Source organism: Carettochelys insculpta, chromosome 2 (assembly GCF_033958435.1).
Source record: "Carettochelys insculpta isolate YL-2023 chromosome 2, ASM3395843v1, whole genome shotgun sequence".
NCBI lineage: Eukaryota > Metazoa > Chordata > Testudines > Carettochelyidae > Carettochelys > Carettochelys insculpta.
Window position 1 is genome coordinate 218,125,595 of NC_134138.1, and position 26,014 is coordinate 218,151,608.

General features: G+C 42.1%; 1 protein-coding gene across 1 annotated transcript in view; it reads right to left on the reverse strand.

Annotated features, from left to right (window-relative positions):
• STK31 (serine/threonine kinase 31) overlaps positions 1-26,014 on the reverse strand; it is a 92,600-nt gene that overhangs the window by 36,413 nt on the left and 30,173 nt on the right. Inside the window, exons 10-14 of the mRNA XM_074986169.1 lie at positions 22,472-22,594; positions 16,557-16,736; positions 9,288-9,404; positions 8,095-8,214; positions 7,509-7,640 (exon numbers count right to left, since the gene is read on the reverse strand). Of these exons, the coding sequence (XP_074842270.1) occupies positions 7,509-7,640; positions 8,095-8,214; positions 9,288-9,404; positions 16,557-16,736; positions 22,472-22,594 (672 nt within the window). The remainder of the gene's footprint in view (positions 1-7,508; positions 7,641-8,094; positions 8,215-9,287; positions 9,405-16,556; positions 16,737-22,471; positions 22,595-26,014) is intronic.

Consider the following 26,014-nt stretch of genomic DNA (forward strand, 5'->3'; position numbering starts at 1 on the left):
CGCAGATGGCCCTCTGAAAGGGAACCAGGGACCTCTTCTTTAAAATTTACCACAGACAAATGTGCCTACAGGGCACAGAAGGTCTGGGTAGGCCGTTTCTTGCAAAAAAATATCGCACAAAATGAGTATGTATATTAAAAATAGATGCCTCAAGTCTTCTCAGACAGGACACTATCACTAGCAATACCTGTGTGAACATTATCTGTATGGAGAAGAGACTGCACAGTAACATTTTGTACTAACAGTGACTATTTTTATAAATATCCTTAAGGAACTGCAGGTGTGAGGGCCTTCTACAATTATGGAAAAAAGCTCCTAGGCCCATTTTCAGCACTGCTAGGGAGAGTGCAGCAAAAAAGGAAGTAAAAATACACATCCCATATTCTGTCTTCTCCAATCCACTCAATCTCTTGAAATCTAACTCAGCTTGGGACCTCATCAGTTCTTTTTCTTCCTGTGAAAGAAAGCAGATTAGGATCTGTGGCATTTCTGCTCTGAGGAACAGCCTCTGCCGCAAATGATTCTAGAAGGTGTGAAATTTCCTTGAGGCTGCTTTCTTCCTTGTCACTGTCTACTGATGCTGGAAATAGTGGAAAAGTGAGGATGTGCGGGAGTCTGAAGTACCGGAATGCAACACAGATACTTTCTCTCACATACCTGCCAGTGTGGGTCAACTTGAACTCCTGAGTGCTAGGAACCACAGTGGGGCAATGCCCCCACGTTTTTAAAATCGGGTGAGAGGCAGCCCCAATCTTTTGAAAATCTTATCTATCAGGGAAGCATAACAAAAGGGTAACCCCACTCAGGGCTGTCCTGAAATGTGGACAGGGTGTGGGGTCAACCCTCCCCAGTGCTCCAGGGGCAGGGCCCTGGGCAAACCCACCCTCACACATGCCAACCCCAATCCTCTCAGACCAGCTTAGCTGGGGATTACCTGGTACAAAAGCAGATGGCAGCAGCACCAGGGAGTCTCCTCCCCCTCTCGCCCCCAACCCACACAGCACGAGTAGCAGCCTGCTCCGCCTCTGCCAAACCCTCCCAGTCAGCTGAACCCTGCTCCTCTGAGGGCAGCAGGGAGCAAAGGCAACTTCCAGCTGCCACAGAGATGCAGGACTCAGACCAGGAGGCCACAGCAGAGTGGGGCAGACTGCCACTTGGGCCGCATGCTGAGTGGTGGGGGAGGAGAAGTTGAGGGGAGGCAGCTCCCTGCTGCTGCTGGTGCCGCCTACCCCCATCACCCATGTCCTGCTATAAATAATCCTCCTCCATCCACAGGATGGCTGGGGCAGCCACCCAGAGGCCCCCAGAAGTATGGGGCCCTGGGGCAGCCCTCTCACCTCATTGTCTGGATGGGACAGCTCTGACACCACCCTTCTCAACCTGGCCTCTGACCACAACTGGGTGGTATGACAGAGAAGCCTCTTCCCTGCTGACATGACACCATGGCAGCCAGACCACAGTGAGTGATTCTGCAACCTGACACACAAAGTCACAACTGAACTCAATTTGGTTGTAGTTTTCTCTGCCAGTGCTTGAGTCAACAGTCCAATCAGGATGATCATGCCTGACAGCCTGTATTCTAAACCGGGTGATCATGCAGATGCAGACATACAGACTTTTTAGACTGGAAGAAGTTGACACTAGCCAATTAGTTTGCTCTCATATCTCTTGCTGCCAGCCTCACAGAACTGATGACTCCATCCTCAAGGAACACAGTCATCTGGAATATTTTATCTAGTACTGACAAGATTCTTGGAGGTCAAAGCTCTTTAAGAGCATCCTATCAGGATACTGAAGCTGCAAGAAGCATGCAATTGCCAGAAACACAGCTATGCTAACATTTCTGGTTCTCTTCTAAAGGGTGACTTCCATCTTCCACCTGTAGGTATCAAAGACATCTCCCTTTGGCAGAAATTAGCATGTTCTTTATAGGGGCACCAAAGCCAAGAAAGGATGAAGAGAAATTCTTGCAGTCCTAGAACCTGGAAGGCTCTCAGGCTCTTTTCTTTCCCGGTCATTTTTCAGCCCCTTCCTTGTTATTTTTTTAAGGAGAAATAAGAAGATATCAAATTATTAGTTGTGTGTCACTGGTGCCCACAAATCTTCGTGCCGAGTTTCAAGCACATCTATCCTCCAGTGTCGTCATGATCCAAAACCAATAATTCCCAAAGAGCTCAAGACCTGCTGCGTTTTTTTCCGATGCTATTTTAAAGCACTGAAATTCTTTTTTTGGATTTCTAATGTAATTTGCAGAGTGAGAATTCCCAGAGGATCAGTCTCTTCTATTCCAGTGTTCTCTCTGAATTCTTAGCTTGGATAAAGAATTTCTTTTGAGCTCTGTTGTGTCTTATGTAATACAGAACTTGTGAGGAAGTGTAGAGGATTGCCCCTAAGAGACCCCAAATCCTTCTACTGGGAAGAGCAACTGTCTGAAAGGATGATGGATCCTATGACTAAATTACCTAATTACTCAATTACCTAATTAAAAACCAGGAGATGCAAAACTAGAATTTTTTCCTTCAACTGAGGAAGACTGGGCGAGGGAAGACGAGCCTTACCCAGAAGAAGTCTCTCTCAATGACAACACTCATATCTGCAGATGCACAAGAGCTGAACAGGACCAAGCACTGGAGGTGTTTCTAGTGGAGTCTTGGCTGATGTTATGGAACACCAGGAGCCTCAACAAGCTATCCATATGTAGCATTTCCCCATGACAGAGGGAGGGTCTTTGAGCTGCTCTTCTGTGGCTCCAGCTTCTTGAAGACAGCTGACCAGGTCGCCCTTCAGCTTGGCCAGCTCTGCCAGGCTGGAGAAAGGGAGAATTAACAAAAGAAAGGCACCTGTCATGTGATATTATTCAGAGCAGTTAAGGTCCAGAAAGTTTGGCTCAGTATAAGAGAGAAGATAGTGATGGGCTATGATAGATAAGATGGGAGTGCTGAATCATTGCTCAGTCCAGAGACAGAGAATTTGATGAGACAACAAAAGGAAGCACCTGGCATTAACCACTGTTGGAAGACAGGATAGCGGGATAGATGGATAATTGGTCTTATCTAGTAAAGCCGTTCTTATGTTCTTATCTAAAAGAACCAGAACTACCCCAGTTTGACATTCTTCCCCAACAGCAGAGAGCGTGTCAGACTTGGCATGTGTCTGCTCTATTGTGTTGTGGAAAGTCTCTTCTATCTATCTCTGTCTCCATTACTCCTTCAATTGTGATTTCAAGAACCTATCCTCAGTGAAGCAATGGTGCCATTTATGGGGGTAGGACTAGGGCAAGCAGTAGCCCCCACTAAAGTCTGAACTCCTGGATTTCATACGTGAAGTCTTGTAAAAGCACATGCCCTACATCTTCAGAGGCGGTTATTAACTGCAACTGAGTTTGAGTTGCTTGTGTCTGTCTTTGGAGCAGGGAATTTGTTATAAAGAGGGAGGCAGGGTGATTAAGAACAACAAAGGTTTGTCATTCAAGTAAGTGAAAGATCCTTAGATGATCATGAAAGCATTGTGGGGTACTCCACTTAAAAGACAGGGTGGAAAAGAGTAGGAATTAGTGGTGTGCTGCTGGGATTTGCCTTTGGACCACTGCTGTTAAACAGAATATTGGGAATCCTTAGAAAAGGAATAGCTAAAACAGAAAGTATCATATTGCCTCTATGTAAAGTCATGGTGTGCCCACATCTTAAATAATGTATACAGATCAGCAAACCCCTTTAAAAACATATATACTGTATTTGGAAAAGGTACTGAAAGGGCAACAAATTACTGGGGGGTAAGGAACAGCTTTCACACGAGGCGAGATTAACAAAGCTGGCACCTTTCAGCTTGGAAAAAAAATGACAAAGGTGTGAGGATATGTTAAAAGTCTAGAAAATAATGAATGGTATGAAAATATAGAGTAAGGAAAGGTTATTTATTCCTTCACTAACATAACACAAGAAGATCATCCAATTAATTTTATAGGCATCAGATTTAAAACAAATTATTTCTTCACTCAGCCTTTATGAGGGGATAGTGGAAAGCACAAACTATAACAGGGATCCAATAAGAACAAAAGTTCAAAGGAGGACTTGTCCATCAATGGCTACTAGCCAGGATGGCCAGCGATGGTGTCCCTAGCTTCTGTTTGCCAGAAGCCGGGAATGGGCAATAGGAGATGGACCACAATGATTGCCTCTTCTGCTCATGCCTTCTGAAGCACCTGGCATTGGCCACTTTTGGAAGACAGGATATTCGGCTAGATGGGCCTTTGTTCTAAACCAGTATGGCCGTTGTGATGTTCTTACATAGAGCCAAAATGTATCTGCTCCCTGCTGTACCCCACTAGACTCCACCCTCCTTCCAGAGCTGAGATTCTCAGGACTCCTTGGTTCTGTCTTTCTCTCTGCAGAGTTAGTAACAAGGTAAGACTATATATTAAAGTATTAAGGCTAACCAGTGTCCCTTATGGGACTTGCCACAAAATTTCAGAATAAGTTATTTTTAGAGCCAAGTGGGGCTAATATGTATTTTTCTTTCTTTTATACAGGAATTAGATACAGTGCTCCTGTCAGCTAATTGCTAAGTTATCTGCCAAAGTAACTGAAGTTTTGCAGTGCCTTAATAGACCCTGGAAAGAAGTGACGTGAGGGGGGAGGGCAGATGGGGTCAGTGCCCCCCCCCAGTTTGCTGCATGTCTTGAGCACGCTCAGTAACACTGCTGAAACCACTGTCCTCAGACTGCCCTTTGCCCGCCCATGCTCTGACTCTTCTCTCCCAAACCATCATGACACGCATAGGCTCCCCCCGCCGCCAAAAAAAAATCTGAAATATGGCACGCCTGCTATGAGGGCTGTTAGCTCCTTGCACCAAATTTATGCCACTTACTCAAAAGGGAGGATAAATCATATAATGTGCAGTCAGTGCAACAAACAGGATGGATGGCCCTCATTCTGCCACTGGACATATGCCTGCATAATTTTTATGCCTGCGGATTTTTGTTTATTTGCCTGGCAGGGAAGGGTTGGGACTGGTTTATTGGCCAAAGTTTAGAGAATGTTAATTAAATATTTCTGGCTGCCTCTCTCGCACACGAAACGCCCATGTTTGTGCAGCTAAGATGTAAGCTTATCTTATTTTACTCCCTGATAGAGCTGGGGGAATAATTACACATTTTAAGACCTACGCAGTTGAAAAAGAACTGATAGCTGTAACAAAAAGTGACACAGGTGTGGTCTACACCAGGGCGAATTTAGCTGACTTAGGGCAATTTCCTTAGCTATTAGTCCACACTACAGGGTTGGTTTCACTGACTTTAAGGGCTCCTTAGGTCAATTTTGACACACCTGCTTTTAACAAAAGAAAATGCCAAATTCAACCTTGCACGGTTGACTTTAAGGTAGTGCAGACAGAACATCGGAAATTTGACATTTTTGGCCTGCTGGAGGTGTCTCAGTGCCCCAATGTGACCACTCTGGCCACCACTTTCAGCTCCGCTGCTCTCCAGGCATGCCAGAAACTGCCCACGGAAGCATGAATTTCATTTTCTGTTTGGCCAGCATGGCAAGGAGAACAGGCAGCACACCTCAGCAGCACATCTGGCCAGGAATTCCCAAGGCTGCAGATGAGCTCCTGTACAGTGTCCAGGAGATCCAGAACCTTCTTGTTGTGGGTTGGGACAATGCCCTGTTGGCAGAACTACGAAGCAGCAAAAGAAACACAGACATTTATGCCAAGATCTGATAGGACATGGTGGGAAAAGGATACACCGGGGATGCACAGCAGAGCCACATGAAAACAGAGCAAGCACACCAGAAGACAAAGGAAGGAAATGAACGTTCTTGGTCATCAGCACAAACGTGACACTTCTACAAGTCGCTGCCTGGGATTCTGGGGGGCGGGGAAGACTGAACAACTGTCCCCGAACAGTCGGTGGATACCTCCCCCAATGGATTCTTCACACAGCCTCCAGCAATGGTGGACAAGGCAAGATGAATGAGGAAGAGGAGAGTGGCGAGCAGAAGATCAGAGCAGCTCTCTCACCTACAGCCAGGACTTTGTTCCTAAACTTTGGATCCCATCCCCTGCTCCTAGGACACCTTTCTGCCAGACCGACAGGGAGAGGGTACTTCGGGTGAGTTCTGCTGATCATCCCATACCTGCAGAACAATGTGGCCCCACCAGTCTGAGCTTATTTCATGGCACCGAAACCAATGGTTCACCATGTACAAAGCATCAAATGCAGCAAGTATCTCCACATTCCTCCCTTCATACATGTCCATGTCCTCCTCAGAGTCTTCATTGCTCTGAAAGCTGCTCAGGCTCTGCACACACTGCAGCACAATGCATGAGTTGCTCATAATACTGCCCACAACAGACTGAAGCTGGATAGGATTCATGCTCGCCTTGCAATGGTGTCTGCACAGATATCCAGTGAAAGAAGGGTGTAAAAACACCCCCTTTGCCATTGCTTTCCAAAGGGAGGACAGAGCACATAAGTGTACTATGGGAGGCTGACAGCACATGCCTGAACCCCAAACTAGACTGTTTTGTCCTGGCAGGCATGGAAAGCTTAAATGACAATGCAAGAGGGCAGCAGGAACTGTGGCATAGGTACCCACAGTGTATTGCTGACAAAGTCGAAGCTGCCCGGCCTACTGGGGATGCACTCCATTGACATGATGTGCCAGTGTGGACAGGCACCCTCAACTTTAGAATATGGAGTACTTCGGGGGCGGGGGGGAGAAAAATTACAACCTCAGCTAGTGTCAACTTACCCTTAAACTCCCAACTGTGAGTAGGTGTACACTGTCAGTGAGGTAACTAGGAGTTCAAAACTAGAAAAATGATTATATAAGTGTGATTAATTTCTTTGGGTTCTTTGGTTTCTACACTTAAGCAGGGGACAGACACAATATTAACATAAAAATCTGAAGTGATTGATGAACAACAAAGTATAATCCACAAAGTGAAAAAAAATGAATGTGAGAAACCAAGCAAGGAGAAAGGTCACACCATTAACAAAGGAAAGGAACAAGCAGTTCTGTGGCACCTTAAAAACTAACAATGTTATTAGGGCATGACATTTCATGGGTAAAACCCACTTCATCAAGGATTTTACCCACAAAGCTCATGACCAAATAAATTTGTTAGTCTCTAAGGTACCACATGACTGTTTGCTGTTTTTGAAGTTACAGACTAACATGGCTATCCCTCTGATACAGGAAATTTAGACAGATATGCTTGCTTGGAATGACATGAAATATGACTAGGTCCTTACACAAAACTATCCCCCTTAACAAAAAGAGCTGACTTCAGAGCAACTCAGACCCAGACTAATGAAATATATTTCCAGCTTTTTCAGACAAAACTGCTTAACTTAAAATTGGTCTTCAAATGCCTGTCTAGTTAGAACTTGAAGGACACTTCTTCAGTCAGCAAACTACACCACTGGTTACCACTTATCTGGCAGAAGCAAATTAACATCTCTGCGGTATGTTTAAAAAATAAAACCTGGAACATTTCCATACTTCTTCCAAGTTGCTCTTTTCAACCAACTTCCATCTGAGTTGCCTCTTTAAATTTTTCAAAGTCTTCTTAATTGATAACAAATTGTCAATGTTTGGACTTTTATTCAACCATTCCACAATCTGCTTTTTAAACTAAGTTTAAAAAAAGGAAAGAGTTAGTGAATGAATTTACTTACTTCTCCTAATACATTTAAGAAAATACTGGGCGAACCCACTATTCAATTTTTATAGGACAAATTACCACTACTTGCCTACAGGAACAAGCTACTTTACAAATACAATATTAAAATCCCATCTTTCTGTAAAAAGTCATCTACTAACAGTCTCCTTCAAGTGATACTTCCCGAATTTGTAAAGAGTGTCTGTAGACTCAAATCTCAAGTTATTTATTTATAAAAAGCATTTATAAATTTTAAGACTAGATCAACAGTTCTCACCTTACCAAAATAAAAAGCAAGTTACCTCATAACCAGACATACATTTCTTCAATATATAGCAAGAAAAGTTAATGAAAATCCTGAAAAAAGAAATGAATTCAGAAAATACTGAACAACGTGATAGACAAGCAGGCAAGGAATAAACTGACCTCAACACTATCCAAATACTTGCTGTGTACTACCATGATTAGATGTTGCTCCTGACGGATCTTCTGTATAACTTTATTGTATGCATTTAAGATGATTTCCTTATCTGCCTCATCTTGCTCCTGGGTTGAATCAAATATTATAAGTAGTAGATAAAAGGCTTACAAAATTAACAATAACTGCAAGAGTCAACATCTAAATTATAAAATTTTATTGAAAATAATGTTCATGGAATGATTCTAACGTCAGATTTTTCTCTCTCTTCTTGAGGAGATTGGAAATGGAAAGTTCACAAATCTTAAGATTTCACCAAGGAGTTGCAGTAAAATAAAGATTGATCACCATTTCCATGCAAAAGCTTCATTTCTGCAATGTTATATTTTGCACTGTAAAAAAGAGCTTAACAGCTTCAGTTTTTTTTATGATGCTGAATGTCAAGATGTGCATCACCACCTTTATAAAAGCACGTCACATGCTCAGTTTCAGACTGTGGTCAAAATAAGTGTTGACTGAACTAGTTTTCTAGTAGAATTACATCAAAGAGACAGTCAGTTTCTGTTCCTGGCTGTTTATGTCTGATACAGCAGAAACATGTACTGTTGAGACAGAGCAAGGAGTTCAGAGAAGAATTACCAAAATGAAAAGAACGGCACAATCCTCTTTGCCATAAAAAAGAGGAGGAAGAACAAGGCTGAACACCAGAAAACATTTTCTTATAAGAGTAGAATGGAGTACATCTTTAAGGGGAAGTGTTGAAAACCACTTAAGACTGGACAAAGCACTGAAGTACTTTAAAAGGAACTGGCTTGGAGATGGCCTAAATTATCTAATACCATTACAATACTTTATTCACTTAACGTTATCAGAGCACACTTACATTAAGCTTCACAACAGCACTCCGAGCTATCATTCCCATTATATAGATGGCCAACGACTGCAGCAACGTAACAATAAGAGCTGAGATTAGAACTTGGGCATTCTTAGTTCCCAGACCTGTGCTCAGACCACTGTGCAATGCTGGCATTTACATCATCAGGGGACAACCTACATAAAACAACTTCATCTCAACTCTGTAAAAGAGATGCTGCCCTGCAATGATTAATAGCTACCCACCCATAAATTAAAAACTTTGTAACTGGGATCAGAGCTTTGTAAAACTTTCAGAAGTATAAACAAGTTAGAGATAAGAACTTACAACTAGAGAAATCTCCAGCTCTTTGAAGATATCTGACTCAACTTTCACAAGAACTTCATCCACATTACCAACCACTTCTTCTGACTTCAAAGATACTTCTGATGTCAGGTCAAAACACTTGAGGGAAAAGAAAACCAAACTGTGTAATTGCAAGTTAATGCACAATACCAACAAAGAAAAAGTAATTTCCTATTAAAACAGATTTGGAACAGATGCTAAGTGCATCCAGAAAACAGGCCATCTGGGGTCTAATGCCTGCAGGTTCTCATGCTCATAGTAAGAATTTTAGGTGACAAATCCTAGATAATGTACAGCGTAGACTGTACCTCATCACTAGGAAAGAAAGGTAAAATGAATTCTGGCTTCCTCAGATTCCTTTTCCAAAACTCACGTTCATTTTTTCTGAAATAAAAACAAACTAGTGTGCATGGCAGAGGAATTAAAAACCCATCCTCAGCTGAGTCTCTGATGCTGGAAAACAAATCTCTTTTCTCTCCCCTCCTACTCTCTGCAATGAAACAGAAAATGACCATGAACATCAACTCACCTAGATATAAGCCAGTTACCTGTTCTGTAACTAATGTTCTTCAAGATGTGTTGCTCATGTTCATTCCAAGTGAGATGTGCGCTGGCACATACCCAGTTGCTGGAAACTTTTTACCCTAGCCAGTATCCATAGGGTCGGTGCAGCGCCCCGTGGAGTTGTGCCTATATGGTGACCAACATATGCACTGCCCAACACACGTGCGTGCTCCGTTCCTTCTTGCTGGCTACTCTGACAGTGGGGAAGGCAGGAGGGTTTTGGAATGGACATAAGAACATAAGAATGGCCATACTGGGTCAGACCAAAGGTCCATCGAGCCCAGCATCCCATCTGCCGACGGTGGCCAATGCCAGGTGTCCCAGAAAAGGAGAACAGAAGACAATGATCAAGTGATTTATCTCCTGCCATCCATCTCCTGCCCTTGTTATGAAGGCTAGGGCACCATACTTTATCCCTGGCTAATAGCCATTTATGGACCTAACCTGCAAAAATTTATCAAGCTCTTTTTTAAACCCTAATAGAGTCCTGGCCTTCACAGCCTCCTCAGGCAAGGAGTTCCACAGGTTGACTGTGCGCTGTGTGAAGAAAAATGTCCTTTTATTAGTTTTGAACCTACTACCCATCAATTTAATTTGGTGTCCCCTAGTTCTTGTATTATGGGAAAAGGTAAATAATTTTTCTATATTCACTTTCTCCACACCATTCATGATTTTATATACCTCTATCATATCGCCCCTCAATCGCCTCTTTTCCAAACTGAAAAGTCCCAGTCTCTCTAGCCTCACATCTCGAAGAACACCAGTTACAGAACAGGTACCTGTCTTTTCTTCTTTCAGCGGTTGCTCATGTGCATTCCAAGTTGGGTGAATACAAGCCAATGCCCCGGACGCAGGGTCGGAGCCCCAAAAGGAATGCAGGACAGACCTGCCCATCACAGCATCTTCTCGCGCGTGCTGACTAAAAGCATATTGCGCTGTAAACATATGAATTGAGGACCAGGGAGCCGCCCTACAGATGCCTTGGGTAGGAACCCTGGCCAAATATGCTGTTGAGGAAGTTTGTGCTCTTGTAGAGTGAGCTCTGAACAGGGGAGGGGGGGGCCCCCGGCCAGCTTATAACATTCTTTAATACAGGCCACTATCCAGGAGGAGATCCACTAGGAAGAGACTGGAAAACCCTTCATCCTGTCTGCCAGTAGAACAAATGGCTGCTGGACTTTCTGAAGGTTCTGGTTCTGTCAATATAGGAGGCCTGCACCCTCTGAACATCCAACAAACGTAAACTCTGCTCCCTACGGGAGGCATGAGGTTTTGGGTAAAAGACCAGTAAGGCAATGTTCTGATTCACATGAAAGGGGGAGACCACCTTCAGCAGAAATGCCGGATGGGGTCTCAACTGACCTTATCGTTGTGGAACACCTTGTAGAGTGGGTCCACTGTCAGAGCCCTTAGCTCCGACACCGTCCTGGCCGAGGTAATGGCCACCAAGAATGCTGTTTTGTCACTAAGAAATAAGAGGGAGCAGAAAGCATGGGGTTCAAAAGGGGCCCCCCCATGAGTCCTGACAATACCAGATTGAGCTCCCACACCAGCAGAGAGGGTCACACCTGCAGTCTGACCCTTTCCAGGCCCTTCATAAACCTTTTTACCACAGTGTGTGAAAAGACTGACGATAGACCAGGCCCAGGGTGGAAGGCCGAGATAGCCGCTAAGTGCGCCTTGATAGAGGATAGTAACAACCCTTTCTGATTCAAGAACAAGTAGTCCAGAATAACTGGTGTTGGAGTTTGCATCGGGGATAACCCTTCCAAGCTGCCCAGGTAGAAAATCTTTTCCATTTGGCTACATATGTTGCCTTTGTGGAGGGCTTCCTGCTGTTTCACAACACGTTTTTCACAGGCTCCGAGCACAAGAGCTGCACCACCTTTAGCCATGGAGGAAATAAAGACTTGTCTCCAGTTAAATCTATTCCCTTCCCCGTCTCCATGTTTCTACTGCGGCACCTTTAGAGCTCACTGTATTGAAAAACCTTTTAACACCTAGGCTGTGGCCACACTAGCCCCTACTTTCAGGGTGAAAGAGCTCCTTTCGGAGGGACTATGGTAATAATGGAATAAGGGGCTTTTGAAATCAGGGGTCATTTTGAAAGACTCCCGGCTACATGGCAGAGCCTCATTAGCATATCCTAAAGTGCCACATTACCATAGCCCCTCCAAAAGGAGGGGCTAGTGGGGCCACAACCCTAGTGATACTAAAACTACTAGTGGCTAGCTTTCCCCTCTGTAAAAAACAGAGACAAAGCAACATCAAAGTTAAATTAAGCAACTGAAGCCACACATGAAAAAAGGATATGGAGATGTATTTTGCAGAGGGGGAGAGATGCAAAAATTATTTTTGAAGCTGTTAATTGTTTTAAGTTGCTATAAGATTTTTTAAAAAAATAGTCTAAAGCAAAAAGCACTCAGAGCCTTTAGGTACATTCCTGAGTGGTCAAAATGCTTGTTTCTATTTCATGATTCAACTTAAGATTGACATCAAAAGCCCAGGAAAACATATCTTGCTTGAGTGTAGTGCTTAACTGTAAGTGAAACAGAAACACAGATAGCCGGTGTATTCTATTACCCAGAGCTGTCATTATAGAAACAGAGACTGTTATCAGAACATACATGGTTACTGAGCTCAGCGTGGTGAAACTGAGCTTAGCTCAGCTTCTTCTATGCACTATCTTAATAGGATTAAAATGTTTTCGCTAACATATGAGCCCAGTGACTCCCAACCAGGATAAGTATACCCTTCAGGTACATCAATTCATTCAGACATTTCCTAGTTTTAACAAGCTACATAAAAACCACTAGTAAAGTCGACAAATACTAAAATTTAATGCAGACAAAATGAGAAAGTAAGTGATTTCAGTAATAGTATGCCATGATACACTTATTTTTTATGTCTGATTCTGTAAGCAAATAGTTTTTAAGTGCAGTAAAATTTAGGGGTATGCAAGACAAATCAGATTCATGAAAGGGGTACAGTAGTCTAGAAATGCTGAGAACCACTGTACTAGACCATCAGATTCCTTTAAAGTTCACTTTTGTTCAGAAGCTCAAGGAATCACCTGAGAGAATACTTCCAGAAATTATTTCAGAAATTTATGCCAAGAAGTATATACATTGGTTCCCAACCTTTTCACTAGTGTGCGCCCCCAAACTGTTCATGGACACCCCCCCCAGCCAATTCTACCCACTATGAACACTTCATTAAATGAAAAAGAAAACCACAACATGGATTTTTAAAACAGCAATTATTATTGAAAAATATTTAATTTTAAAATAATAATAGATTGTAACTTTGTAGCTTACTTAAGATAAATGAAAAAAATCAGAGAAAATAAGTTTTTTTTTTCATGGACCCCCTGCAATACCCTTGCAGACCCCCAGAGGTTGGGAACCACTGAAGTATAAGATTCTAGGAAACAGATCATTGCACACTTCAACCCAATAGTATTTGGAACAGAATTTCACTTTTTCAGGTCTCTCCTGTCTGTCTCTCTCTCTCCCCTCAACTATGTTGTGCCTTTGAAGTACCTGAACCTTTTTAAATAAAAAATAAAATGTAGATTGTGCTGGAAGAGATTTTGAGCTCCATATTACATTCTAACAGCTGGTGGATGAGGGTAGAAAAGGGGAAAAGAGCTGCAAACTTCCAAAATTAAAACATTTTAGAGAGCAGTGCCGTAAAGGGGTGCTCAGGATGTTATTCCAAAATAGGAGGAATTCTTTACTTCCTACACCGGACAGCTACGTAAAAGATTACAGCAAAGGAGCATACAAATCTGTTGTGCTCTGTGAACTCACAGATGTGTCAAACATGAAACACAGGCTTTTCCTGCAAAGAAAACAATTTAACTATCCCTTGCATGAGGTTTAAGGACGCCACAGAGCCAACAATAAAAGTTTAGTCCAAGCAGAGCCAAAGCTTAGCAGAGAAAGCTTAACCCGTGTCTGTGCCAAATGTTAACTGCAATCCCAAATGCTTTAGATAAATAACTTTACTCTCTCTCATTGTGCATGTAGGGACTATTAAATTACTAGGAGCAACCACACTAACAGGGGGATCTGATCTCTGTGATTAATACAAAGCCTGTACACCATAGATATGCAGCTATATTGCACATGTGGCCTATTCAGATTCAATCAAACCTCTAACAAGAGTGTATACTCAGTATAGCTGCAGATCTTGACAATGTGTTATTGTTTTAATTTTAAGAACTTTTAAAAACAAAAACCTAAAATTATAATAGGGATGTAACAATGCAGACCTAAATAATGATCCTCTCAAAAAGTCTGGAGTAGTACAATTGAAAATGACCACCTGACTTCTGAAAACAATAGCTACTGTGAACTGCCATTTCCACGTAAGTTTCATGGAAACAGACATTGATTCATGTTATAGATGGATCTGCAGTGTAGTAATTATTTAAAAGGGACTTTAAAAAAAGAAAAACCCAAAAACAATGAATTTAAAATACTTCCTCAGTCCAGTCTGCTCACTATTTTTGGTATCAGCAACGAAGGGTCCTGTGGCACCTTATAGACTAACAGAAGAGTTTAGAGCATGAGCTTTCGTGAGTTAACTCACTTCTTCAGAAGAAGTGAGTTAACTCACGAAAGCTCATGCTCTAAACTCTTCTGTTAGTCTATAAGGTGCCACAGGACCCTTCGTTGCTGCTACAGATCCAGACTAACACGGCTACCCCTCTGATATTTTTGGTATGTACTGGAACTGTGAAGTGCAGGCAATTGCAATGCAGTAATCTTAGTATCACAACTGAAACTGATAAAAAGGCCTAGGGGCTGAAAGCTCCTTCTCCTATCCCCAGCCATCCAAAACCAAAGTTGTATAAATCTGGAAAAATCCTCAGGGCCCTGGACTATTTTCAGAGGAATTTAGTTTTGAATGAATGCTTCAGCTCATGCAGTTATACCAGCACACAAAAATATTCCTTGGTAATCCTGCTATCTTGGTTCATACATAACAACAGCTTCGTAACTAAAACTGCTTTAACTGTAATTGTGTTTTTAGGGCCTCATACACTTGAATTGCAACTCAACACAGTTGTGAATCTTGTTAACTCACAGCATACTGAACACAGCCCACTCCCATCTGTACTATTATTGAAAAGCATTCATTATGCCTGGTTCACAGCAGTACTTAGGCATAGTCAAATATTTGTAGTGTAGAGTAGGACTTAGTGGCTGAAACTATTAACAGGTTAATAAATAACTAAACACAATAATATCCTTCCCCATGCAAGCAGGCTCTTTTTTTCCCCACTTTTAAATTATCCCCGGATGGTCAACTCACTATTATTGTCTTAGTGTTACTTCTTCCTGGCCCCAAACCATTGTCTAACTGCTCCTTAAAAGCTGTTGTCTTTAGGCAGCCACTGCCTGACACCTTCCAGACCAACAGTGTGTGTCCACACAGCAATTAAACATCTACAGTGGACCTGAGTCAGCTGACTCGAGGTTGCAGGGCCCTATCATTGTAATGTACATGTTTGGACTCTGGTTAGAGCCCTGAGTCTGGGAGACTTCCCTTTCATGGGGTCCAGAACTCAGGATCCAGTCCAAGCCCAAATTTCTACACAACAATTTTACAGCCCTGCCACCTGAGTCCTGCGAGCCTGACTCAGCTGATCCAGGCCAGCCACAGGCATTTCATGGCAGTGCTGACATACCCAAAACGCTGTTCCGTAATATTGTTGACTAGTTCCCACAGAGCTTAAATGAAAATGCTGCAACAACACCTTTCAGGAGCAGCTTCTAAGCCTCTATAGCACCCACTACCACAATTTAACAAAGAAAATAAAACTGCTGGCTAGTAAAACAAAGCAGACCTCTATTTCTGGTATGTATTTAAAGCACCTCATCTTGTATCAGTGGTACAAGGGTCAGCATTCTGACCTGTCAAAGTTCTGAAGATGATTCTCCTATTTCTTTTGGAGGGGGAGGAGGGAGCTGGAGAATGGGAGGTAACTCAACCCCCACCCAAAGTACTGTGAGGAAACAGCTGCATGTAGACTAAGAACTGTCATAAGGAGTTGTAAGAGAACATTAACATACCACATCAGCTCAGGAACAATACTAGGCAATCTTTCAATGTGCATTAATTCCTCCACATAACATTTCCAGGAACAGAACATGTAATCTGTACCGAGATCATTTTAATATCAGAAAAGGCCTCTTCATTCTTTTGGTAATCCTATTTTTTTCTCTCTCTTCTCAGACTATATGAGCATGAATATAGGACTAGGCCTTTGATTTACCCTCCAATTTTTAATTCAAAAGTAATATGAATGCAGCAATGAAGGCATTCTTGTTTGAACACTGGACAAGTCTGAACTCATTATGTTAATACTTAACTGTACCAAGAAACTTGTCCACTAACCTAGAAGCATGCATTTATAACTCTGGACATGCTAACTCCAGTATATATTAGTTACTGAGATAAGATAATCTAGTCTTCCTCGAACACTGTCCTCTTTGCACTGAAACACTCACACCTAGTCATGTTCTTTAAGTACAATTAAGGAAACTGATATTGAGCTCTCCCATAACGCCCCACCTATCTGGCATCTACAAACATCCACTGCAAAAGATTACAGTCTCCAGGCAGAACTGTGTCCTTTCCACACACATTACAGAATAGATGCAAAGTCTGTTCTACCTTTATCATGTCACCAAACCACGTTGCAAGAATCTGTAGGGAAGCATTTGTACCACTTCTGAGACGACTGAATTCCTCCAGTTTAGTTTGCTTCCACTCAAAAAATTGCAGAAATGCATCCTCTTGGTCATCTGCTTCACTAACTGGACCATATATCGCTTCCAGAGAACCGGCCAGTTCCTGTGGAGGGGAAGGGGAAAATACAACAGATATTCAAACAGAAGGGACCTTGATGTATGAGCTATAGATAGGCAGTTAAAGACATGCAATATACAATCACAAATGAAAGAATTAAGTTTGTGCATTGACTCACTACAGCACTTTTCACTTTTTGAAAATCTAGACCCATGTCATAATCAACTTGCAAATTAGACAATCATTTATTTTACTGGTAAGTGTGTCATCCAGTACTTCCATTTCAGAACTGATTATGCTCCATCTCTCACCCGCCAGAGGTAAGATGGTGAAAAAAGGTAATGGGGTGGCACCTACATGAAAAGGCTCCTGCCTTTCCAATCAAGCACTTCCAAACATCTCTCACAACGCACAAAAGAAACACAGGAAAACAGCCGAATTCAGAAGAGGAAGTAGAGAAGAGACTACAATAAATTAAATTTTCCCTTTTTCGAATCTCATCTTCCCCATGACAAGAACTGGGTGTGGATGTAAGAGTATTAACAAGAAAAAGCAGGCCTGCCTTAGACTGCTTCCTAAAGAGCTCTCCAGATGCAGCAAACAAGGCAGCTTCAGACTACATAGCGAGGTATGTCAAACACATAACAGCTCTGACTTTCTAAACTGACATCAAGAAACAGAGGTCTCCAGTCAAATCTCTCCTGAGCTCTTTTGCTCATAATCCAAGATCTCACAGTCCCACACAAACTGCAGTATCAGAATCATCTACCCCTGGGCATTTTCAAGACCCTAACAAACAGGGCTTTTCCAATCCTCAAACTTCTAGTTCAATCTCAACAAAATAATCAACACTGTACCTGAAGCCTGCAGTTTTCTTCCCTACATGGAATTGGAGGGAAAAAAAATTAAGTGAACATGAGAAAGATTGGTTTTCAGGACAAAGCTTAAGGAGCACACCCACATTTTTAAAGAAAAAAAGCCTGATAAACGAATTTAAGAAAACAGTAGGTCAATTCTTTGCTGACACATCCTGGCACACAGCTGTTCTCTGAATCAAGGGCTGTGTCCCTGGACAAGAAGTTCCTTGTGAGGTATATTTGTGTGCTCCTTTTTGATGCCAACATTTGATTTTTGTGCCCAAATGATAAAATTTTCCATATGAAGAGGGATTTGAGTGGCTGATAATATATTTAAAGGTGCTAAAAAACTTCCATCAACTTGCAAGCTCTGAAGAAGGCGAACTGTTAATATATTTGCAGAGAACAATCCAGACATCAAAAGGACTGAATGTAAGCCTGAGATAATGAGGCGGAAAGGCTTGCCTGGTGCAGGGTGTTTTGGAAACTTAACTACTGGATTTTCTCAGGCCTTTGAATGCTAAGATTATTTTACCAAGGCTTTCTCCAATGGTTAGCGCCTTTAAAAAGAGAATAGCAGCAACCTTCATCTTTGCAGTTAGCCTCCTAGTCCCAAAGCCAAAAATGGCTGCAGCCAAGCTGTGAGGCATCAAAAGAGCTGAAGGCCAACCAGGCACCGCCAAAAATGACATTATGCAACAACTATGTCACTTGCCTGAAGTCTTCCAATGACCACTTGATAACCTTTGCGGCCCTGCCTGACAGCAACTGGGTCACAAGGTTGACTGAGATCAGACTACAGCACTCTAGATCAATGCTAAATGGTGGCAACTAAGACAGCCAGAAAAGCAACTGCAACTCTGACATGGATACTCTTATGAATGAAGAGCATCACTGATGTGAAGAGAAAGTAAGCAAAGGTGATTTAGAGGTGATACCCACTGCTTTGATCTGAAATCAAGAGAAATACTTCTTGGACACTTGGGGGAAAAAAACAAGACACTTACCAACTGTAACAACCTTACAAAAGAGGAACACTGTGGGGAACCATGCAGGATTTTCTCCTGAAAAACACATTAGAGTCTGATGTTCCTCCCCCAGAGATGCTAATATCCTAGCAATAAGAGCTTCTGCTTAATCAGAGGCATTGTACTTCACATTGTCACCCCAACTCTCACATTAACACAGCTCCAACATGTTGCTGTCTTCCAGGACTGCAAGAGGCAGGTCAATACGCTCTCTGCACAAGAACCAGGGGCACAAGAGTAACTGGAACATTGAGGTAGTGGGTAAGGGGAAACTCATGAGCACAGATGGAAGTCTTAGGAGGGACTGTGGAAAGAGACGAAGCACTGAGCTCAGAAAGCTGTTGGATTCTGAGGCTATGCCTAAACCAGACACAGAAGTCAACTGCCTATATGCAATTTTAGCTCTGCCAATTGCATAGCTAAAATCGATTTCTCCTTGGTCAACATCCAAGTCTGTCCACATGGTGGACAGGAGACACACAAACGATGGAAACATTACAAGCCTTACTCAAACACAGCTGAGAGGTGTTCCATACTACTGGTGAATGGGAAGAGGCAGCAGTATGGCAAGATTATTCCTAAGAAAAGTCTCAGCCAGGACCTCAGACTTGGTCTCCCTATAGCTAAAATTCAACTCTTCTCCCCAAGTATGTTTCATAAAATAGTGGTCTCTTAACTTTCCTTCACTGCTGAAAATGCTGACGCATTGCTTATACACTCAAGAAGGTTGGGTGGGGGAAGAGACTGAAGAGAAAGGATATTAGCTGGTACCCTTCACTGAACAATAGCCTTTTTTAACTCCTCACCTTCTTATAGGTGCAGACGTATCACACAATTCTGATTGGTTGATCATGTCCATTTCCCCAGTGATTTTGGAAACAATAATATATACTAACATTGCTACAACATAATTTACAAGGTTTATGTATAGATGTAAATCTTTGTTGAATGAACTACAAGATACCATAACATACAATGCTATAATACAAAAAACTATTAATGGGATGGTTGAGAATTATTGTAACAACTAGAATAGCTTCATTACCTGTACCTAGCATTTTACAGAATTATACAACATCACACTGAGACCCTTAGACTGTGCATGTGTAGCACAACAAATTTCTAGTTGTGCCCAGTAAACCCCCAAGATACGTGCCTCGCTCGGGTAACGCGACTACCGCTCCTGTCAGGGGCAGCTGCCTGACTCTTGCCTGCCGCCCCTGATGGGAGCAGTTTTCCAGTCCCAGGAGCAGCAGGGAGCTGGAAACCAGGCAGCAGCCTGGCTCCCAGCTCCCCTTCATTCCTAAGACCCAGGAAACTGACCAGGGCTGCTGCCTTGTTATTTTCCAGGCTCTGCAAGCAGAGGGGAGCCAAAAGCCAGGCTGCTGCTTGGTTCCCACCTCCCCGCCACTCTGGGAACCAAGAAACTGACCAGCGCTGGCAGGGTCCTGCAAGCCCAAGAGAGCCAGGAACTAGGCTGCAGCCTGGTTCCCATCTCCCCACAACTTCACAAAAACACAAGGGTTTACTGTAGTAGGGACCATAAATGAACTTCCCAACTTTAAAACATATATAACACTACAATAGTTTGAAACACTGAACTTATTTGGTTATTTAAAAGTGTGTCTGAACACTGCAATAGTAGTGAATAGGAGTCACACAAGCATTAGAGTGAAAACTGATCCATGTAACAACTTCTGAACAGTAATAGTTTTACTGCAATATTACTCCCAAAATCATAATAAATAATGCTGGAACTACTCACATTGCAAAACTAGTTAGAAGCAGTTAATCTGTATGAGGAGTTAGGCTTTCAAGGAAAACTTTCCTGTTAAAATCCTGTAAACTAAATTCTATTTCTTCATATTTGTTCTTGGTGAGTAACCACAGTAATTGAAACCATAACCATGGCAATGCTCAGGTTTGGAAGTATCGTTTTAGTCTTCACCCTCCATTTTCAAATAGAGTCTGACAGCAGAGTAAGCTTAAAGATTAAGAAGCCAAGCTTATTTTGTTGAACGCAGCTAACAGAAGGCTTGACTGTATTCAACATTCAAGACACTACTCAACACTGGAAAAGTCTTGGTGCCACTCTAGTCCACTACTGCAGCTAAAAATGTTTAAAGACTACCATCTAGTGGAGCTAAAGAAGCACAACTTTGTAATGCACCTATGGGAAAAAAATCCACCTTATTCTATTTGAAATTATTAGGTACAGGCATTCCATTCTTTCTAATTACGCCACATTCTGATGGCCTATTTATATGAATTCACTTTCTAGTCAATCAAATACAGCCCAGTTCAGCACCACAGCAGCAGAATCAGAAAAGTATGAGATATAATCTAACTGTACTTCTGAATACACTATTTAAAAATACTCCCAATTCAGGTTTTTTTCAATAATACTAGTTTTTATTGACTCGCTGTTGATCAGATCCATGTCAGACTTGAAGTATGGGTTCTAATTTGCTCGCCTGTACTCTAATGACTGATTCTGAGTGGTAGAGCCTAATGAAGAATATTTTCTCATTTGTCATTAATCACAAGAATAAGCTTCTCTGTTAAAAATCCATCAAACACACTCAATTTTGGGTATGAAAGATTTTATTTGCTAATGTAAAATCTACACACTTGAAAATGTGATTATCACAATAGAATAAAAAAAGGAAAACGAAAAAAAAATATCGCAGATGTGCACTAAGCAGCCATGAGCCTTATAATGTACAATACTAACACTTTCACAGGCCAGGTTTCTCAGCCATCTTGTACTACAGGGAAATGAGATTGACTGTCACAAGTTATTCCTTCTTGACAGGTATTCACATTCACATGTGATATGAAAGACTGCAGACATATTAGGGTTTATATACCCCCCAAAAAGACAATCCACTACTTACCATTCTTCCCTTATTTAAAATGGTGTAGGGAATAGTTTAATCACTAGCAGAGATCAGACAAAATTGCTACAGAATGCATAACCAAGACCCAGCAAAACCTGATTTCAGTCATGCTTTCTGGGAACATGCTGAATAATGGTTTACTCTGCCTAAACCCCTTTTCAACAACAAACTGAAGAATTCCTGGAGCTACAGGAACACATTGCTTACAGTCAATCAGCAACTGGTCATTTTTCTAATGGTTTAAGGATCAGAACAGTAAATTGTTACAGGTTGGGTCTTAGAACATAGATGAAGTGTTTAATAATTCTGGGTTATAACAATTCTTAGTTTTCATATTCTTTCTCCTTCAAATGAAAGAACTCCGCGAACAGGAATTCAGCCTTGATACCATTTTTCAAAGCTGAACTGTTTTGAACATTTTAAAAAGTAATTTTCCACTACTTTCCCATTTTCTATATGGGAAAAAAACATATTACAGGGAAGCAGAGTACACACTGTAAAAGCACAAGACTAATTACATCTTTTGGAAAAAAAATACTAGAACTTTTTAAAAGTCTACTGCATGTTACTGAGTTTAGTGAAGTAAAAGTACTACATGACTGCTTTTTAAAGACTGACAAAATAATTTCTTAGGTGATGAGCTTTCATGGGACAGACCCACTTCTTCAGATCTACAGCCTTATACGGGTCTGTCCCATGAAAGCTCATCACCTAATAAATTATTTTGTCAGTCTTTAAAGTGCTACATGACTGCTTTTTTGTTTTGGTAGATTACAGACTAAGATGGCTCTCTCTCTGGTACTATTACTGAGCTAAATTAAACTATAGAGATAACTTAGAAGAACTGTGTAAAAGTTGCGCTGTCTAGCCATGCAATACAGTAATTTCAATTCATTGCTACTGAAATGTCCAATACTAATACACTGAACATCAAAAAAATTAAAGATCAGATTAAAGTTGTTTTTAATAACTGTAATAATAAGTTTCCTTCCAACCTGCAAAGTAGTTGAACGCTCAGAAAGAGCTAGCTCGTCCACTTCCAGAATGAACTCTTCCGCTGCAGAATACAAATTCTGTTGCACTTCATTTCTCTTGAGAACCAACACACCACTTTCATTCTATGTAAAAGGAACAGCAGTCAGAAATATCTAAATCCCTTGCAAGCACAAAAATTACATCAAGGTATTTTCTGATTTCACATGTAGTAAAATTGCTTCTTATATAAATAGTATTAGTTTAACCAGTTCCGTTACAAAGCATCACATCTAAATAGAAATGAATGACATGAAATTACAGGCTTTTGACACTATTCCAGGGGATCAGCATTCCTTTTACCTCCACTGCTAGAAATGCCATATCCATTAAAACTAAGCATGCCTACAATACAAGTTAGTAACATAGAATCATAGAACAATAGAGCTGGAAGAGAACTAAAAAAGCCATTGAGTCCAGCCCCCTGCTCTAAGCAGGACCAAACACATCAGATCGGCCCCACCAGGGCTTTGTCGAGGCGAGACAAACACCTCCAGGGACGGAAACTCCACTACTTCCCTGGGTAGATCATTCCAATGCTTCACCACCCTCCTAGTGAAAAAGTTTTTCCTAATGTTCAACCTGGACCTTTCCAGCCACAACTTGAGACCACTGTTCCATGTTCTGCCTTCCGTGACCACCGAACAGCCTCTCTCCAGCCTCTTTGCAGCCTCCCTTCAGGAAGCTGAAGGCTGTTGTCAAGTCCCCCCTCAGTCTTCTCTTCTGCAGACTAAACAGTCCCAATTCCCTCAACCTTTCTTCAAAAGTCATATGCTCCAACCCCCTAATTATTTTGGTCGCCCTCCGCTGGCCCCTTTCCAGTGTATTCACATCCTTCCTATAAATGGGGCCCCAGAACTGGACACAGTACTCCAGATGCGGCCTCACCAAAGTCAAATAAAGTGGAATAATCACTTCTCTGGATCTACTGGCAACACTTCTCTTGATACAAACAAAATGGTCAGTTTCCATATGACTGAGCTCATGCCTGTTGGATTTCGGCTGCTATTGCAAACTGTACAAGCTGTCTTTGGGATTATTTGTATTATAGCAGTACTTGAGAGATCCCTGTCAGGGATCAGGGGTTCCACTGGACAATACATAGTATACACATTCACTATATCAGTCCTTGCTCCAAAAAATTTACAACATACGAATATCTAGAAACATTCCATGGCTGAGGAATGTACAATATTGCAATTCCACCATTTTAGCTCAGCTTTCTCTGACCCACCTTTCTAATATACTGACGGGGAGGGGGTGGGAAATGGCTATTAGCCTTTGTTCTTCAAGATGCGTTGCTCACGTCCGTTCCTTGTTAGGTATGCACATGCTGCATACACCCACCGCCAGAGATCTCCCTCCAAGTACTTTCCATCATGCCAGCTCTAGTGCCTTGCTGCCCAAGTTCCAGCTTGTGCTGAGTTGGTCAATTTTCCACCCACAGTGGCTCTTTGCAGAGCCGCTGCCAGGGGAAATGCCAGTCCCACAGAAGCCCAGTCACACCAGGAGACAGCTGAAATGCTGCTTCCCAGAAGAATGGGCTGGCAGGGAGCCCACCTTGCATTCCTGCTGTGGCAAGGGTAAAGGGGAGGACAGAAGCCTGTTGGAGTTTACATGCATGCCTAACGTGCGGAACTTGTTTACACCAGCTTAAATCCCATGTCCTGGCTCCAACAGGCCAGCAGAAAAGGGAGCCTGATGGATGTAATTCTTCCATGGCTTGCATTATACAGATCAAACTAGATCAGAGGTCAGCAACCAAGCCAAGAGCAGCAAGCAAACTGATTTTCATCAGGACATGAGGTTGGAGCTCAGCCCTGTCTCTCCTCCACAATGCAGATGGAAGCTTACCCAAATTCATCCTGCCTGTGGATTTACAAAAGACCAGCTAATGCCACCAACCACCACTTAAACAGTAAAGCTGTGCATCTTACTTATTAATGAAGTTGTTGTAAGTAGGAAAATTTCAACACTCCACCTTGGACAGGTTGCTGACCCCTAGACTAGATGATCATAATGGTCTCTTCCAGCCTTAAAGATCTTTGAACAAGCTTTAACCCCTAGAGGGCACTGCTGTCCCTAGGTATTATAAGTATCCATGAGAGACAACTGAATATGAAATTTTATAGGCGTGTTGTTTTGCCTCTCAAAAACAAATGACTCATTCTTACAAAACACTTGTACAACTGCAAAGTTCCAAGTATATTTATGTGTAAAGACAACCCTCCCTGAAGAATTCTAGCAAAACAATTCTAGACAATTCTAGCAAAACAAAATAATTCCTCAAACATCAAAAATGCAAAAGCAAAAGCAGCAACTAAACTGCAAACAAAAGCAGGTTAAGAAAAGCATCAAGAAGGCACTCTGGAAATAGCTCTGACCCATGTAAGAACACAGGAGCTGCCACTATAGATTAGGCCATGGTCCGTCTTGCTCAGCAGTCTGCCTCCAACAATGGCCAAAACGAGAGCTTCAGAGAGAGCATACAGAATAAGACAATCACGGATGATCTACCCCTGCATTCCACTCCTGGCTTCTGACAGTCAGAATCTGAAGGGTGCCCTGAGCACTGAGCGGCATCCCTAACCATTCTGGATCACAACCTTTGATGGACCTTTCCCCCACAAACGCATCCAGCTCCTTTTTGAATCCTTTACGCTTGTTGGCTTTTGCAACATGCCCTGGCAACAAGTTCTATGGATTACGCATGCATTGTGGGGGGGGAAGTACTCATTCTTTGTACTAAATTGTTGCCTATTAATTTATTTCAGTAACCTGTGGTTTTTACGTTGTGGGAAAGGGCAACTAACACTTTTTCTATTCACATTTTTTACACCACTCATGATTTTATAGACAACTATGTTACCATCCCTTACCCGTCTCATTTCTAAACTGAGCAGAAACTGATATTTCCAGCGTCTCCTCAGACTAAAGCCTTCCATACCCTTGGTAATAACTTCAGTCTTTTTCTGAACTTGTTTCAGTACCACTGTATCTCTTTTGAGTGGGGGAAGAAAAAGACCAGAACAATAGCCAAAGTGTGGGTGTACCATGGATTTACATAGTGACATTATTTTCAGTGTTATTGTCTAGCCATTTGAGTACAAGTTTTCAGAGAGCTATTCTACTTTTTAAGTGGTAATAATGAAGAAACCCATCACAAGGATAATATTCTATCAGAGGTAATGGGTTCCATGACTTTGAGACCACTGTGACATCTTCAACTGCAGCCCAGTGCCAGAGCTCGCAGCCACCAAGGATTGCGGAAGTGGGGGTGGCTTAGCCCAGAGCTATCAAGCTCCACTGGGAAGACACGGGAGCTCTGAGATGCTACAGGAACCCCACAGCTGTCAGTCCCCCATCCCTGGCATTCAGCTACCCTCCCCTGCTAATTTTAGTAAAAGTTATAAACAGGTCACAGGCTTTTGTGAATGTATTGTCTGGAACCGGTCCGTGACTTTTACTAAAACCATTGTGACAAAAATCTTAACTTTAACTATCAT